The sequence below is a fragment of the Protomyctophum parallelum genome (assembly GCF_964188405.1).
Source record: "Protomyctophum parallelum genome assembly, chromosome: 16".
Classification (NCBI taxonomy): Eukaryota; Metazoa; Chordata; class Actinopteri; order Myctophiformes; family Myctophidae; genus Protomyctophum; species Protomyctophum parallelum.
In genome coordinates this window covers 27,150,355-27,164,659 of record NC_139711.1, presented here as the reverse complement: position 1 = coordinate 27,164,659, position 14,305 = coordinate 27,150,355, and the positions used below count along the sequence as shown (strand labels likewise).

Sequence of the window (14,305 nt, the reverse complement as noted above, 5' to 3'; positions counted from 1 at the left end):
CAGACGCTCTTATCGAATTTCAAAAGGATTTGCATTAATGCCAGGTGTGCTGTATGTGTGTGTGTGTGTGTGTGTGTGTGTGTGTGTGTGTGTGTGTACTGTGCATGCATGTGTGATTCCTCCCTTTTACAATAAGGCAGTGGTTCTCAAATGTTTCCATGCCAAGGACTCCTATTAAATTAATATGCATTTGGCCAGGGATCCCCATCTGAAAAGGGAGCCAGGGACCCCCTTACAAGATTTGGGTTAGAAAATGTTCCAAACATATTGCCAATTTCCCCTATCATTTTGAAAATAAATCTACACCACAAGCTCACTGTGTTGCATCACGATTACGACGCATTGTGAGCACAAAAAGTTAGAATATGGAGGAAAGAGGTTTCTGCACAGCAGCAACCATATAACTGTCTGTCTGTCTGTCTGTCTGCCTGCTCACCGTGGAAGCAGGGCTTGGCAGGCTCCGCAAGTATCTCCATTGTCCTTCCTCCTTCAGTGTGGGCTGGCGGGAGTTTGCTCCCTTCCTCCTCTCCCTCCCTTCTCTCCTTCCCTTTCTCCTTGTCGTCGTTCTCCTCCTCCCCCTCTCCCCGGGGGCGCGCAGGCCTCGGCCTCTTGCCGAAGCGGCCGGGGAAGGAGGCCAGACGGCGGGACCGGCGCACCGAGAAGGAGCCCCCTTCCTCCGGCCACTCCTCGCTGCTCTGCTGCTGCTGCGCCACCTCTGAGAATAATGTTCTTCCATCGGGGGAGGAGGAGGAAGGAGGAGGAGAGGCGGACGCGGACGGGGCGGCGGAGGATGAGGGGCCTCCTCTGTGCGGGCTGTGGGAGTGGGAGTAGGGGACGCTGTGCAGTCTGTAAGGCTTGCTGACGTCCACGGAGCCACTCTGCTCCAGTAGCTCGCGCAGCAAGGAGTTGGCCTTCACCTCCCTCCTGCGGGCAAAGGGCAGCCTCCTCGGACCGGCGGCCCCGACTGCGCCTCCCGCCGAACCGCTGATCGCCGCCGATCCTTCCCGTGCGCCCGCCGCCCCTCCTCCTCCTCCCACCAGAATGACCTTGCTGCCTCCCTGGTGGAGGTGGTGGTGGTGGGAGCTTTGTGAGGCCGCCGCCGCACGCGACGCCTCCAGTCTGGCTCTGTTGCGCGCCGCCAGGGTGGGGAGCTGCTGCTCCCTCCTCTCCCAGCCCTGCTGCTGCTGCTGCTGCTTGCGCGTGGGCAGGCAGTACGTGTGCATGTACCTGATGAGCTCCACCACGGAGCGCAGCTCTTTCTCCGAGCTGAACTGAGGCCGGGGAGGCTCCACGGGGGACTGCTGCTGTGCCGCAGCGCCGGCGGCCGCCGGGCTCTCGGCCTCGCTGGCGGATGACTCCTCCCCTTCCTCCTCCTCCTCTTCATCTTCCTCTTCGTCGTCGTCCTCCTCGGACTCGCTGTCCTCGTCCTCTGTGTCCGGGGCACGGGCGTCCTTGGTGGTCAGGTGGCGGTGGAGCTCGGTGCAGAGGCGGCCCGCTGGGCGCACCGCCCGCGGCTTCCTCTCCTGGGCTGTGTCGGTCTGAGCATGGACATATGGATGGAGTGATGGAGAGAAGAGAAATGGATGAGTGATAGAGAGAGAAGGGACAAAAAAGGACAGAGTTCAATGCCCTTTGTTTTAAAGCTCACACACACACACACACACACACACACACACACACACTGTCGCTAAAGTGAAAGACACACTGCACATTAAATAAATCTAGGGGTGTGGCTAAGAATCTGGGGGTTGGACTAGGGGTGTGGCTAAGAATCTGGGGGGTGGACTAGGGGTGTGGCACTGTGGCTGAGAAGAGTTACCCAGAGGTAAGCCTGTTTTCTCAACTCGCTGTTTCACTGTAAGACATTAATTACTCTATAAGCCATATCTCCAAAACTGGTGGGTCATTGTCTATTTTACGTCATGATGATAAGAGCGCCCCTCACTTCACATGGGTGTGATTTTTAGTTTTCCGTGTTCGCCATAGTGTACATACTGCTGCACAGAAAACTGCCATAAAAACTTAAGGGATGAAAGTGTTCCCTTAATTATTTAAGCAGTATATTTCTATGTAATTCTTACGACAGGTTTCTATAGGATTTCCTGGAGTATAGGTGTTGACCGTCTTTACCTTGATCAGGGGCCTGACTGGCCGAAGGTGGAAGCTCCTGTTGCTATGGCGATGCCCGTGGCTGCCGTCTTTGTGTGTGTCAATGCCTGCGGGCATGTTGGGCGGCGTCAGCAAGAGCTTCTTCAACTGAACATGTGGAGGGCAGAGAGAGAGAGAGGGCGCACAGAGGTCAGTCAGTCAGGATGCAATGGGTCGTTACAATGCAAATCTCCTCAGGACACCATTAACATTTGTAAATGGTCTCATCTAATCTTAATTGAATCTTTATATATATATTATTTTTCTGATTATGAAGAAAAGGTTAACATGACAGTAAAGCTGTACAATTAACTCAATGAAACGAGTGACCTGTGACCTTGTAAAAAAGCCTTTGAAAAGGCCTTTGCCTTGGCCTTTTTAATATAATTTCTTTCTTTCTTTCTTCTTTTATTCTGCTCTCTTATTTCGTGCCTAGTCCACACATATCCTAGATTCTAGGATATGTGTGGACTAGACACGAAATAAGAGTTCAGAATGTCACACTAACGTAGAACAAGGCTGGTGGAGCTAACAGGATCATGTATGAACAAAACAGCAGCGGTAAAATACCACACAAGGACCCCCATTAGAAAATATATGCCAAGGACCCCCAAAAGAGAAGATTTTTACGGCTCCAACAATGATTTTCAACCATTTTCATTTCAAGGACAGCAGGTTTGACCTGAATTAGGCTACGGCCCCCCATTTAATGGAATTTCTATGTCTGGGACCCCAATTTATAATGTAAAATCAATGTACATTTAACTCTGAGAGTGTACAAAACTACAAATGGAACAAAACCATTTTTTTACAGTTACAGACCCATAAGGGTCCATTTGGTTCCTAACTATCATTTAGCTGGGACCCCCTGGAACTCTCTCAAGGACCCCGGACCCCACTTTGGGAACCACTGATCTATCAAACCCTCTGTTGAGTTGTTAACTGTCTGTTGGCATCTCTTCTTATCCCAATGGACACTAACACGCTGCTACTGCTGCCTCTCTCTCTCTCTCTCTCTCTCTCTCTCTTCTCTCTCTCTCTCTCTCTCTCTCTCTCTCTCTCTCTCTCTCTCTCTCTCTCTCTCTCTCTCCACTACCATCCATTCCTGAGTTGGGATCCATCCATCCAGGCCTGGCGGCATGATGACATCATTCCATCAGCTGATACAAATCAGCTTAAAGTAAATATAATAAAGGAATAACAATCCCCCACTAAGCTGAGTTCAGGCCTTACATCTGTAAGGGATGAGGGCGGGGAGAGAAAATCACACCCGTGTGAAGTGAGGGGCGCTCTTATCATTATCTCATGAACAACTGGATTTATGTGATTAGGTTAGCCGATTTGCTCGTCTACATATGACTACATAGTCAATGGCATTCAATGTTTGTAATGTGTTGCCACAAATTCATGGCACATTTGGCAGAAACTTGACCTAATTTCTCCTTTCATTGTCAACGGCAAATATGAGACGTGTGGGGACAAAAGCTGTAATATACAGCTTATATACAGATATTATAAAAATAAAAAATAAACGGATGCAAAGAGATGGGGCCCACCTTTAGCTGCATGTAGGCCACGATGACAAACCAGACAGATGGTAACGAGGTACAGCGCGTGCAGTCTCGTTAAGGGTCGCGTGGTGGTTAGCAAAAGCCAGTGGTGGAAGGTCACTAAATACACTTACTTAAGTACTGTACCTAAGTACACTTTTGAGGTATTTGTACTTTACTTGAGTATGTCAAATATTCAGTACTTTTACTTCTACTCCACTACATTTCAGTCAAATTTTTTACTTTTACTCCGCTACAATTAAACTTTAGTTACTTTGGAGATTTTCATTTTGATTACAAAACATACATTGACCACTTCAACACTATACATTTTGGCCATTTGAAAATAGCAGATATACAAGCTCACAATGTGTCGCATCGCTTGAAGATCGGCCATTTTCAAAAGCTTTCGTATACACATTTTTGATCTTGTGAAATGGGCCATTCTGCAATATGAGTACTTTTACATTTAGTACTTTAAGTACATTTTGATGCCGATACTTTTGTACTTTTACTTGAGTACATTTTGAATAAGAGACTTCTACTTAACGGCACAACGGACCTGAACACCTACTTTTACTCAAGTAAAACATTGAGTACTTTTTCCACCACTGGCATTAGCATGCTCATGTTTGGATGAAGGCAATGGAGGGATAGGGGCTGGCTCCGTTAAGCCAGTGGTTCACAAACGTTTTCATGTGAAGGACCCCCAAGTCGACATATTTTTGCCCGCGGACCCCCATTTGAAGAGATATGCCAGGGACCCCCATAAGATAAGCTGCTTACGGCTCTAGCATTGTCAACCATTTTCATTTCAAGGGTCCCCGGTTTGACCTGAATAAGGCTAGAGCCCCATTCAATGGCATTTCAAGGGTCCATTTGGGAAGACGGCGTTTGTTTCCATTACCTTTGCAGTGCTCAGGCTTGGAATACTCTACAGATGGAACGGTATGCGCGACGCTGTCGGCTTCCAATACATTACACTCGGGTGGGTACCTACCTACCGGTGCACAGTCTCGAGATGGCAACACATACAGATCTGATGCTGTGCACGTCTCTAAGGGAGCAATTTTATTTATTTTCTTGCCTCGACGATCGTAAATTCTCCAGGATTGAAAAAAAAATCAAATCACACAGAGCCAAGGATCCACGTTAGAACGGTGTGGCTCCACCAATGTGGATGTCAGACGTAAAGTGGCCAGCCTGTCTATGACATCAGTCCACCATGACTCATATATTTTATGACAGATGTAGCCACTACGACGAGCTGTTTTCTTATGTTTTTTTACCAGCGCTGTGCAGGTATTGTTTTTCCTGTGCCTGGCATCGTCATGAAAGGGGGCGGGACTGCGACGCTCTATATTTAGGCTATCCATTATTGTATATTCAATGGCGTTATATTATTACACGGAGGATGTGTTACTGTGTGCAGGGCAGGCGACGGCGTGCCAACTGGGCTCTCTGTGTGATGACGGCTTGTGAGTGCATGGCCATTGAGAAAAGTGAAGGTTTGTGTCTGTTTGCAGCACTGACTGAAGCAGCGCTGGCAGAGTGTGGACGGCTTGGAGAGGGTCCGGGAAGGTATGAAAGACTACTCTCTCTCTCTCTCTCTCTCTACTCCACTCTACTCTACTCTATCCTGGCCCGGGTCCAGAGCTTTGCCTGCACCGGCTCAATGGATGCCTTGTTCTGTGGATGGACACACACACACACACACACACACACACACACACACACACACACACACATGAATGGGGCAACGCACGTATACTTGCACAGGGGGGGACACATGCGCGCGCCCACGGGAAAGGATGAACACGCACACATGCAAACAAACTCGTCATGATCACACACACACACACACACACACACACACACACACACACACACACACACACACACACACACACACACACACACACACACACACACACACACACACACACACACACACACACACACACACACACAGCTAGTTAGTGAGGTCAGCTGCAGTACCAGCTCCCACCAGTAGAGGCCCCCCTCTGCCTCCAGTCAGGCAGAACAGATGAGGGGGCAGACTGACAACTCTAAGAGGTTTACACAGTCTGGCAACACCAGGCCAATGTCACTAATGGAAACCCAACACTGACAGCTTGTGTGTGTGTGTGTGTGTGTGTGTGTGTGTGTGTGTGTGTGTGTGTGTGTGTGTGTGTGTGCGCGCGAAAGAAAGAAAGAAAGAAAGAAAGAAAGAAAGAAAGAAAGAAAGAAAGAAAGAAAGAAAGAAAGAAAGAAAGAAAGAAAGAAAGAAAGAAAGAAAGAAAGAAAGAAAGAAAGAAAGAAATATTAAAAAGTATTAAATGTGTCAGTTATTTCTTTAAGTTATTAAGTTATTGCTGGTAACAAACCGATCGCAAGATGTGTCCTGTATTCAAATATACTGTATCAGTGTTTTCCGAGCAAAGGTAAACATAATCATAGGAAAATTAAGTCTGGACACGGGATCGTGCTCCCCATTGTGATTTTAATTAATTACCATCAATGTGGGGGCGACTCTTTTTCCTCGCTTTCCTGTCTAAGGAAGAGATACAGTATCATTTCACTATTTTAGACACATTCAGATGTGTGCTTTGTTCATTTCTCCAGTGTGTGGGAGATGGTCACTGATAGTAGCCAAGAGTGGCCATGAACAGGGCTGGACCATAGAGTTATAAAGGATAGAGGGAGGACCGGATCGACAGCCCCACCCCCTGCTATTCATTCTAATAGAAGTTGCTCAGTGGCGTTTTGAAGCACCCGGAAGACTGCCGGAAGTACCATTATAACTCAATGGAAGGAGTGAGCGGAAGTACAGCCCGGACCTCAAATTTGACGCCTGGGATGACGCACGCTACACACATGACGTCACCGAACGTCCGTCCACCTCCATGAACGTGCTGCAGTTCCACTTTCCGCCAGTAGGTAGTGGCAGCTTCAACGTTGGATAGCCTTACTGGGGGCTGGACTGAATGTACACAGCATTTGCACCAATCCAATGTATTACATCAGTGGTTTTCAACCAGTGGTCCGGGGACCACCAGTGGTCCTTGAGCGGGTTCCAGGTGATCTCAGCTAAATGATGGAGAGTTGGTAACCAAATGCACCCCTATAGACCTTTAAATCTTGAGTGTAAAATTAAACAAAATGGACCCGCAATTACTGTTAAACTTCTGCATTACTAATTTACGTCTACACAATTAGAGAATTAATGTAGAATAATTGATATTTTGATCAACGTGTGCCTGTTATCTCTCCTAGTCCTAATGGTACTAACATCAATACGCATGGAAATGTGGACATATTCTTTAGTTTTGGGTCTGCGAGGTTAAATGCCATCAAACAGTGTTCCGTGGCTCAAATGCAAAATAAATACTTTGAAATGAAAATGGTTGAAAACCACTGTATGTACATGCATGATATGCATATGCTGTATGCATGTGCCATAGCTACCACTGCATCACTAATTTAAGTGCAAATGCAAGATAGAGGCATATTTATTATATAAATATATAATATAAATATATAATATAAGGCAACTTACTGTATACTAAGCCTGCTGCTCTGTTAGAGCATACATAGTCTCTGTCGGGAGGAAACTTTTCAGGATTACATTTTTCTTTTTTAATGTCAAAAGTAGCAGATCTACAAGATCAAAATGCGCCATTTCACGCCATGTTTCAAGCTCGCAAATCTACCACTTTTGATGCTTTAGTGACGCCGTAGTATGATCAAGTAGGGCGTTAATTTACAAAAAAACACACAGAAAGTTTGAATATGGAGATAAGAGGTTTCTGTTTCTACCCGACAGCAACGACAATAAGCAGGATGGGAGATGCCCATACTGTATACTGCAGGTAACAGTGTGTGTGTGTGTGTGTGTGTGTGTGTGTGTGTGTGTGTGTGTGTGTGTGTGTGTGTGTGTGTGTGTGCGCGTACGCATGAAATATTTTACACAGTGCTTTTTCTGTGCGATTAAGATAGTCTGTAACCAACCACGCCATGCATCACTCATCTTGTTTGACCTTAAAATGTCCTTTCTGACTAAATACAAAAAGGTGGACACCAAGGAGATTAGCAAAGGTAGCTGATTAACCAGCCTACGCTTTCTCTTTTTTTATATTTTTCACGTGATTTGACTGATAACCTGCCCAGAGTGTTCGGCAAGGTCATCATGACGCGACATGGGTCATGTTTGGAATTAAAACAGTGAAATGTTGACTAAGCCTACTGGCTGCGCCATGCTCTATGGGTTTGCACCCATAACAATACCGGCACAGCGCTGGTATAACAACTCAACAGAAGTCGAAAGACCGGTTCCATCCGTTTATGTCTGAGGGTTTTGCACCATCGCTCCTTAAACACTTAACTGTTAACCGCTTTAAACCGGCGGCCCAATTCTTTTCTTTTCTTTTTCTAAAAAGTGAAATAAACCAACCGCTCATCCGTTAACTAAAAGAGCAGCTGCACACACAGCACACTCAGAACACTGCCGATATCAGAGTTCAACTTTCGTTCGTGTGACCTTCTTCAGGAATAGGTATTGTTTTTTTCCCGAAATAGTGAAAATAGCAGATATACAAGCTGCACAACATGCCATGCACCGTGTCGTGAGCTTGCAGATTGTATGCAGATGTATTCTGACACAGGGCTTAAAGGACAACTTGTTTGTTTCGTGTTTTAGGCTGAGAAAGTAAAAGATTCGTGTTAAATGAGTGTTAAATCTTTTTCATTTGCTGCTTTCTTTAGTTTTAGCGATTTTAGCTATTTTTGACAAGGGGGCATTCCAACAAGTGGCTAAATATGCATTTTTTGACAAAAGTTTACAGCAATTTCTTTATTGTAATATAGTCCTACTAGAACCCAGGAAATTACTTACATCTGGCCACAAAAGATCACAGGATCTACTGAGTGTGAAGGTAGAGGTACAAGGGGGATGCCATACTGTGTCGTAGGCTCAATATGTCCATTTTGTCACCTCCTGAATGCCCCCTCACACTGTCAAAAATATCAAAAATCGTTCAAACGAAAGGGAGCTGCAAATGAGCATTTCTAACACGAATCTTTTACTTTCTTTTATAACAACCTAAAACATGAACATTGGATGGAAAAAACAAAGTTGTCCTTTAAGCGGTTAACATTCTATTAACATTCCGTCAACATTCTTCATTCAAGGATTAGACTCTTATTTTTGGTTTTAGGTCTCTGCAGCCCATCACCATTTCCCATAACTGTTTGAAGCTACGTATCTCAACTCAGCAAAGTCATCATCATTTCCACCAATTTGAGAAGTATGTCCCTTCCCCCCTGGGCTATTTTTCCTTCCATACAATTTAATCTCTGATCTCAGCCATACCCTGCAATGTTACTACCATCGACTGACCGCTGTAGCTGCTATTACCAAGGGGGCTCATTTGGTCCGTCTTCGATGACTTCCTGGAACTATTTCAGTTGCTACAGGCAGCGGCAGCTTAGCACTGAACATTCCTCTGTGTGTGGAACTCTGTGAACCTCCGCTGACTTGGGAGGCAGCTCGGTTTTATTAGCACATGACGCGGTGTGTGTGATAGACAGTCAAAGAGCGCTGCATTTACACTGTAAGGTATTCAGCCCACCAGTGTCATTCAAGTCCAACATCGCACAATAGCATCTTTGTAGGCCGTGGCTAGATGAGGCTCTTTTCAAAAGCAGAAGACAAGACAAGAGGGGAGAGACACCGCTCTCGCTTTTATATCACCCCGAAATCTACGGCAAATTAAGGAAGTGCCGCTGGATGTATTCTGACAACTTAAATAAGGATGCATTACAGTAGCTAATCATAAGCCATCTATTATGATGAAATAGCTTCCTACTTCAATTAAGCTCTCGCGAGCTGCTTGATTGTCCCTTGTCTGCAGAGTGTGGAGAAAAAAAAAGAAGTGGAAAGTAGGGCGCACTATTCAACGAGACGACAAACTGTTCCTGGGAGTTTTAACAGATTCTTTTGGTGTTGTGCTCAGGTGCAGACTGGAGCTGAAAACAACACCGTCCTTTTTTCTTTTTTTTTCCTTAGAAATGAGGTTCAGGGAATGTTTTGTTAGGCCGGGAGGGGCAAGGGGCATCTTGCAGCGCTGTGTGAAAACAGGGGGCACAGGGAGAGCACAAACACACACATAAAGCACATGCTGCCATGGCACAGAGAGAGAGAGGGGGGGGCCAACGCGCCCACATGCACAAATCAGACGGAGAAAAACACAGCCGACTGGAGGAGAGGTTAATGTGTGCCTCTGTACTGTTAGCTTTTCGAGGTAAAAGCTCAGACTTTGGACCTCTCGTGCTGACAAAGGTCATGGCAAGGTGAGCGCAAATGCCAAACAGCCTGAAGGGAGGAAACAGCAGCTGTGGCACAATAAAAAAGTTTAAATAAAAAATAAAAATACTCTTTCATCTTAAAATAACTAATGGCCGAAACAAGGAATAGGAGATACAGGCGATTGAAAGAAACGGATAGAATGGATTCTTATGGTGCCGACGATCTAAGATGGACAATCCAGTGCTGTGCTAACAACACAGCTAGCTAACCGGCTAACGTAAGTAGCATTATGGCTCGATCGATCGAATGCCCTATAAAAGCGCAATTGCCATTAATCTTAGGCTTCAATTGACAATGACCTTCGGCAATGGTGCTATAGGAGTTAAGAAAATATGTTCTGGCGATTCAGGTCTGGAGTCTCTCCCGATGACGGTGTCAGCTACGTTCGGAAATCCGAACGTTCGGAAATCCGAACGTAGCCAAGTAGTACGCTGATTGGCCACCAGCCCCGTCACTCAACAGCGTCAGACAACAAACATGGCTGCCCCCACTGCAGAACGACTGTATCAATCTGGCTATTAAATCGACATATGATGAATAATTTCTTTACAGACACGAGCGGTTTTTATAATCATCATCATCCGACATATTTTACCGCTTTTGTTTACATACTAGTAGCGCTCGTTGGCTGCGTTTGTTTGGTTAGCAAACGTGTTAGTCATAGCCACACGATTGACAACAACGTCATCTGCTTCAGGAATTCGGGACGGCCCTTTTTTTCCTTACCAGAGACGGGTCCTCTGTCTCCACCCCGCCGCTGAGGGGCTGACTGAAGGCCCCGCCGCCCAGAGGAAGGCCTTCATCATCGTCCTCAGGCGGCTCCTCCTCCTCCTCATCCCCCAGGGCGGGGAAAACCGAGAGTCCGCCCACCTCCGCGTCCACCATGCCGTCCAGGCTGTCGGTCAGGGCGGCCAGCAGAGCCGCATTCTCCTCCTGTAGGGGGGGGGGGTAGTTTTTGTCATAGTCTCTTATATCATTTTAGTTTTAGTCACAGCGACTAGAATGTGTTTTGGCGGGGCTTGATGGGGTATAATCGGGTATTTTCAGCAAGTGTGAAATGAAATTGTCAATATATCTAGTGTTAGTTTTAGACACCATAGCTTATTTAGTTTACATTTAGTTTTCGTCAGTGAAAAAAGGTAGTCGATGAACATTTTTATTGAACACACACACACACACTATCTGGAATAGATAGATAGATAGATAGATAGATAGATAGATAGATAGATAGATAGATAGATAGATAGATAGATAGATAGATAGATAGATAGATAGATAGATAGATAGATAGATAGATAGATAGATAGATAGATAGATAGAATTGCTGACACAGTACAGTACGTGTGGTTCTGCCAAAAGTATTATTGACAGAAGATATTACATATTTGAATATGTTTTATCTATTACATTTTAAAAGAAAATCTAAAATCCAAGTGAGTTGCCATGACCTGTGAGAGGTTTAGCCACTTTAAGCACTGGAGTCCTTAATTTGTCATTATACAGCAAAAGTTAAATTCTAAAATACCAGCTTTTATAAAGTAAAGGGGCTATAGAGCGCCGCAGTCCCGTCCCCTTTCATGACGACGCCAGGCCCAGGAAATAGTTCCCAATGCATTTTTCCCATAGACATTTCAAAACGTATTTATTTAAAGATAAGCGTCGTACAAAGCCAACTCTTGTCGTGACAAATCATGACAACAAACACAATACTTTGAACCAAAAAATGTATTACAAAAAAGAAAAACAAAAAAAAAAAGTGTTGTAACCTGCCGTTTTCTTCTTCTTTCTAATTATTTGTTCAGCCCGAAAGATTGTCTTTGTTGTCATGATTTGTCACGACAAGAGTTGGCTTTGTATGAGGCTTAAAAAAGATTTAAATAAATACTTTTTGAAATGTATGAGGAAAATGAACGGAGAATCATTTCCTGGGCCCTGGTAGGGGGCGGGACTGCGACGCTCTATTGACGAAATGAAGGACATAATCTCCAAAAATGCGCTCTCTCTCTCTCTCTCTCTCTCTCTCTCTGCCCTGCAAGGTTAAATGAAGTTTAATGTAATAGGACCAATGATCAATGACTTTCCCTGTGTGGTTTTCGAACTCTTACCAGTCGCCCGAGGGTGTGTGTGTGCGCGTGTGTGTGTGTGTGTGTTGGGGGAGTATGGTGCATCCAAGCTCCAATCCAATGAGCTGTATATGATCCCCACTAGCACCAGCACCACCCCCATCCGCCCCCCCAACCCCCCCAGCCCCCGCCCCCATTCCCACGACAGACACGAATCAATTCCGACATGGGATTACATCCAACGAGCAACAGCAAATCAGTGGTGCATCGATGGACATCAACACTGTCTGTCTGTCTGTCTGTCTGTCTGTCTGTCTGTCTGTCTGTCTGTCTGCCTGCCTGCCTGCCTGCCTGCCTGCCTGCCTGCCTGCCTGCCTGCCTGTCTGTCTGTCTGTCTGTCTGTCTGTCTGTCTGTCTGTCTGTCTGTCTGCCTGCTTGTCTGCCTGTCTCAGTGTCCCTTGCTATTATCCCTAAACTACTTTGCCTTGTTTTAATATTTTGAAAAGCTTTTTTCAATAGTTAAATTAGCCAATCTACAGGCTCACAACGAGTCGCTGTAGATCGGCTGGTTGAACTATTACAAAATATTTTTTTACAAGCTCACAACGCGTTCCGATGCGACGCGTTGTGAGCTTGTACGGTAGATGGGCTATTTTAAACATGCAACCAAGAGTAAAATGACTTATACTGGATCTCTTGTCCACTAGTCCCTTCCTAACTTTTTAGTCTAGTTTTTATGTATAACATTTAGTCTTAGTTTTAGTCATCATACATGTAGCTTAGTTTTCATTTCGTTTTCGTCAGTGAAAAAAGGTAGTCAACGAACATTTCTCGCCATGGCATTAGTCGACGAAATCAACACTGGTCTGTCTGCCGTGTCTGCTGTGTCTGTCTGTCCGCCTGTCTGTCTGTCCACCTGTCTGTCTGCTCATGAGTCCATTCCATTTGTATTCTGTTTCATTTATAACCGAAAGGCTGTCTGTCGGCCGAGCGTCTGCGCCAGCATGTTCGTCGGATCGATAATGGGAGATACCGAGAGAACACAATACGCTGGCGGCAAGTCAGAGGAGAAAGAGAACGAGAGAGACAGAGAGAGAGAGACAGAGAGAGAGAGACAGAGAGAGAGAGACAGAGAGAGAGAGAGACAGCGACCCTGGCGGTACCTAAACACTACCTCTGTGTCTTTGATTTGGTATTCTTATAGATTCTAGTTTTGCCCGGTTCAACGTGGAGCAGGGGAATTCACCGTGCTGCGTCGGAACGATGCGTAGTTCGATCCGATCGATGAGCCCGAGCCAAACTAAAAGGGTATTCCTTGGAATTATCCGATAACAACAACACGCAATAATGGAGCCTGAGGGCGATTCTGTCTGTAGATGTAATGTTGATATGGCTCTGACCTCTGCTTAATGGTGTTTACTCAGGCTGAAGGTGATTTCAGATGCCCCCAGTAAGGTTTTATCTTTTAGTTGTTGTTTTGCTGGAGAGCACTTTAGCCTTGCATGCACTGCAGCAGCATTATCAGGGTTGGCCTGAATCCTGACCCTGCATACGGTATGGTACGGCAGTGCATCTAGGGAGGCATTTAGTTATATTAGCTACTTTTCTGCAGCAAAAAAAGCTTGCCGTCAGGAGAAATTGCCATGGTCCTGTTGGATTTAACTGACCTCATCAAACCCTGGATAGCCATACTGTACACGGAGAAGACTGGATCATCACCAAGATCTGCATATATACAGTATGGAGCCGGCCAGCAACTCTCTACATCTGACCTCAAACCTCATACACCTCTCCGTATGTGGAGCTTCCCCACCCGTCCTTCCTCTTCGATGTCTCCCTTTTGACTGATAACCTGTCCATTCAAACTGTAGACGGGCCCCGCCCCAAAGTTATTAGTGCAGCGGCGACCGGCAGCCGGCGAAAACTAGAGTTCTCAACAGGCCCGAAAATTAAGGGCCGGCCCTACCTGGGCTGGCCCGAGACCCCGCCTGGCCTTACTAATAGACCTTTAGCTAAGCCCCGCCCTCTCCCCATGGGTTGGACACTTTCCAGCCCGGGCTCATTCATTCCAATGTAAATATCATGGACTTTACACATTAAATACTGGTTCAATTTTGGAAACAGACCTTCAAAGTCTCTTCCAAATCCATCAACAAGGTCTGCCTTATGCACTGGAA

General features: G+C 45.8%; 1 protein-coding gene across 1 annotated transcript in view; it reads right to left on the bottom strand.

The window, feature by feature from the left end:
- Positions 1-14,305, bottom strand: part of ppargc1b (peroxisome proliferator-activated receptor gamma, coactivator 1 beta) — a 116,065-nt gene that overhangs the window by 15,480 nt on the left and 86,280 nt on the right. Inside the window, exons 3-5 of the mRNA XM_083786121.1 lie at positions 10,792-10,998; positions 2,131-2,256; positions 437-1,538 (exon numbers count right to left, since the gene is read on the bottom strand). Of these exons, the coding sequence (XP_083642247.1) occupies positions 437-1,538; positions 2,131-2,256; positions 10,792-10,998 (1,435 nt within the window). The remainder of the gene's footprint in view (positions 1-436; positions 1,539-2,130; positions 2,257-10,791; positions 10,999-14,305) is intronic.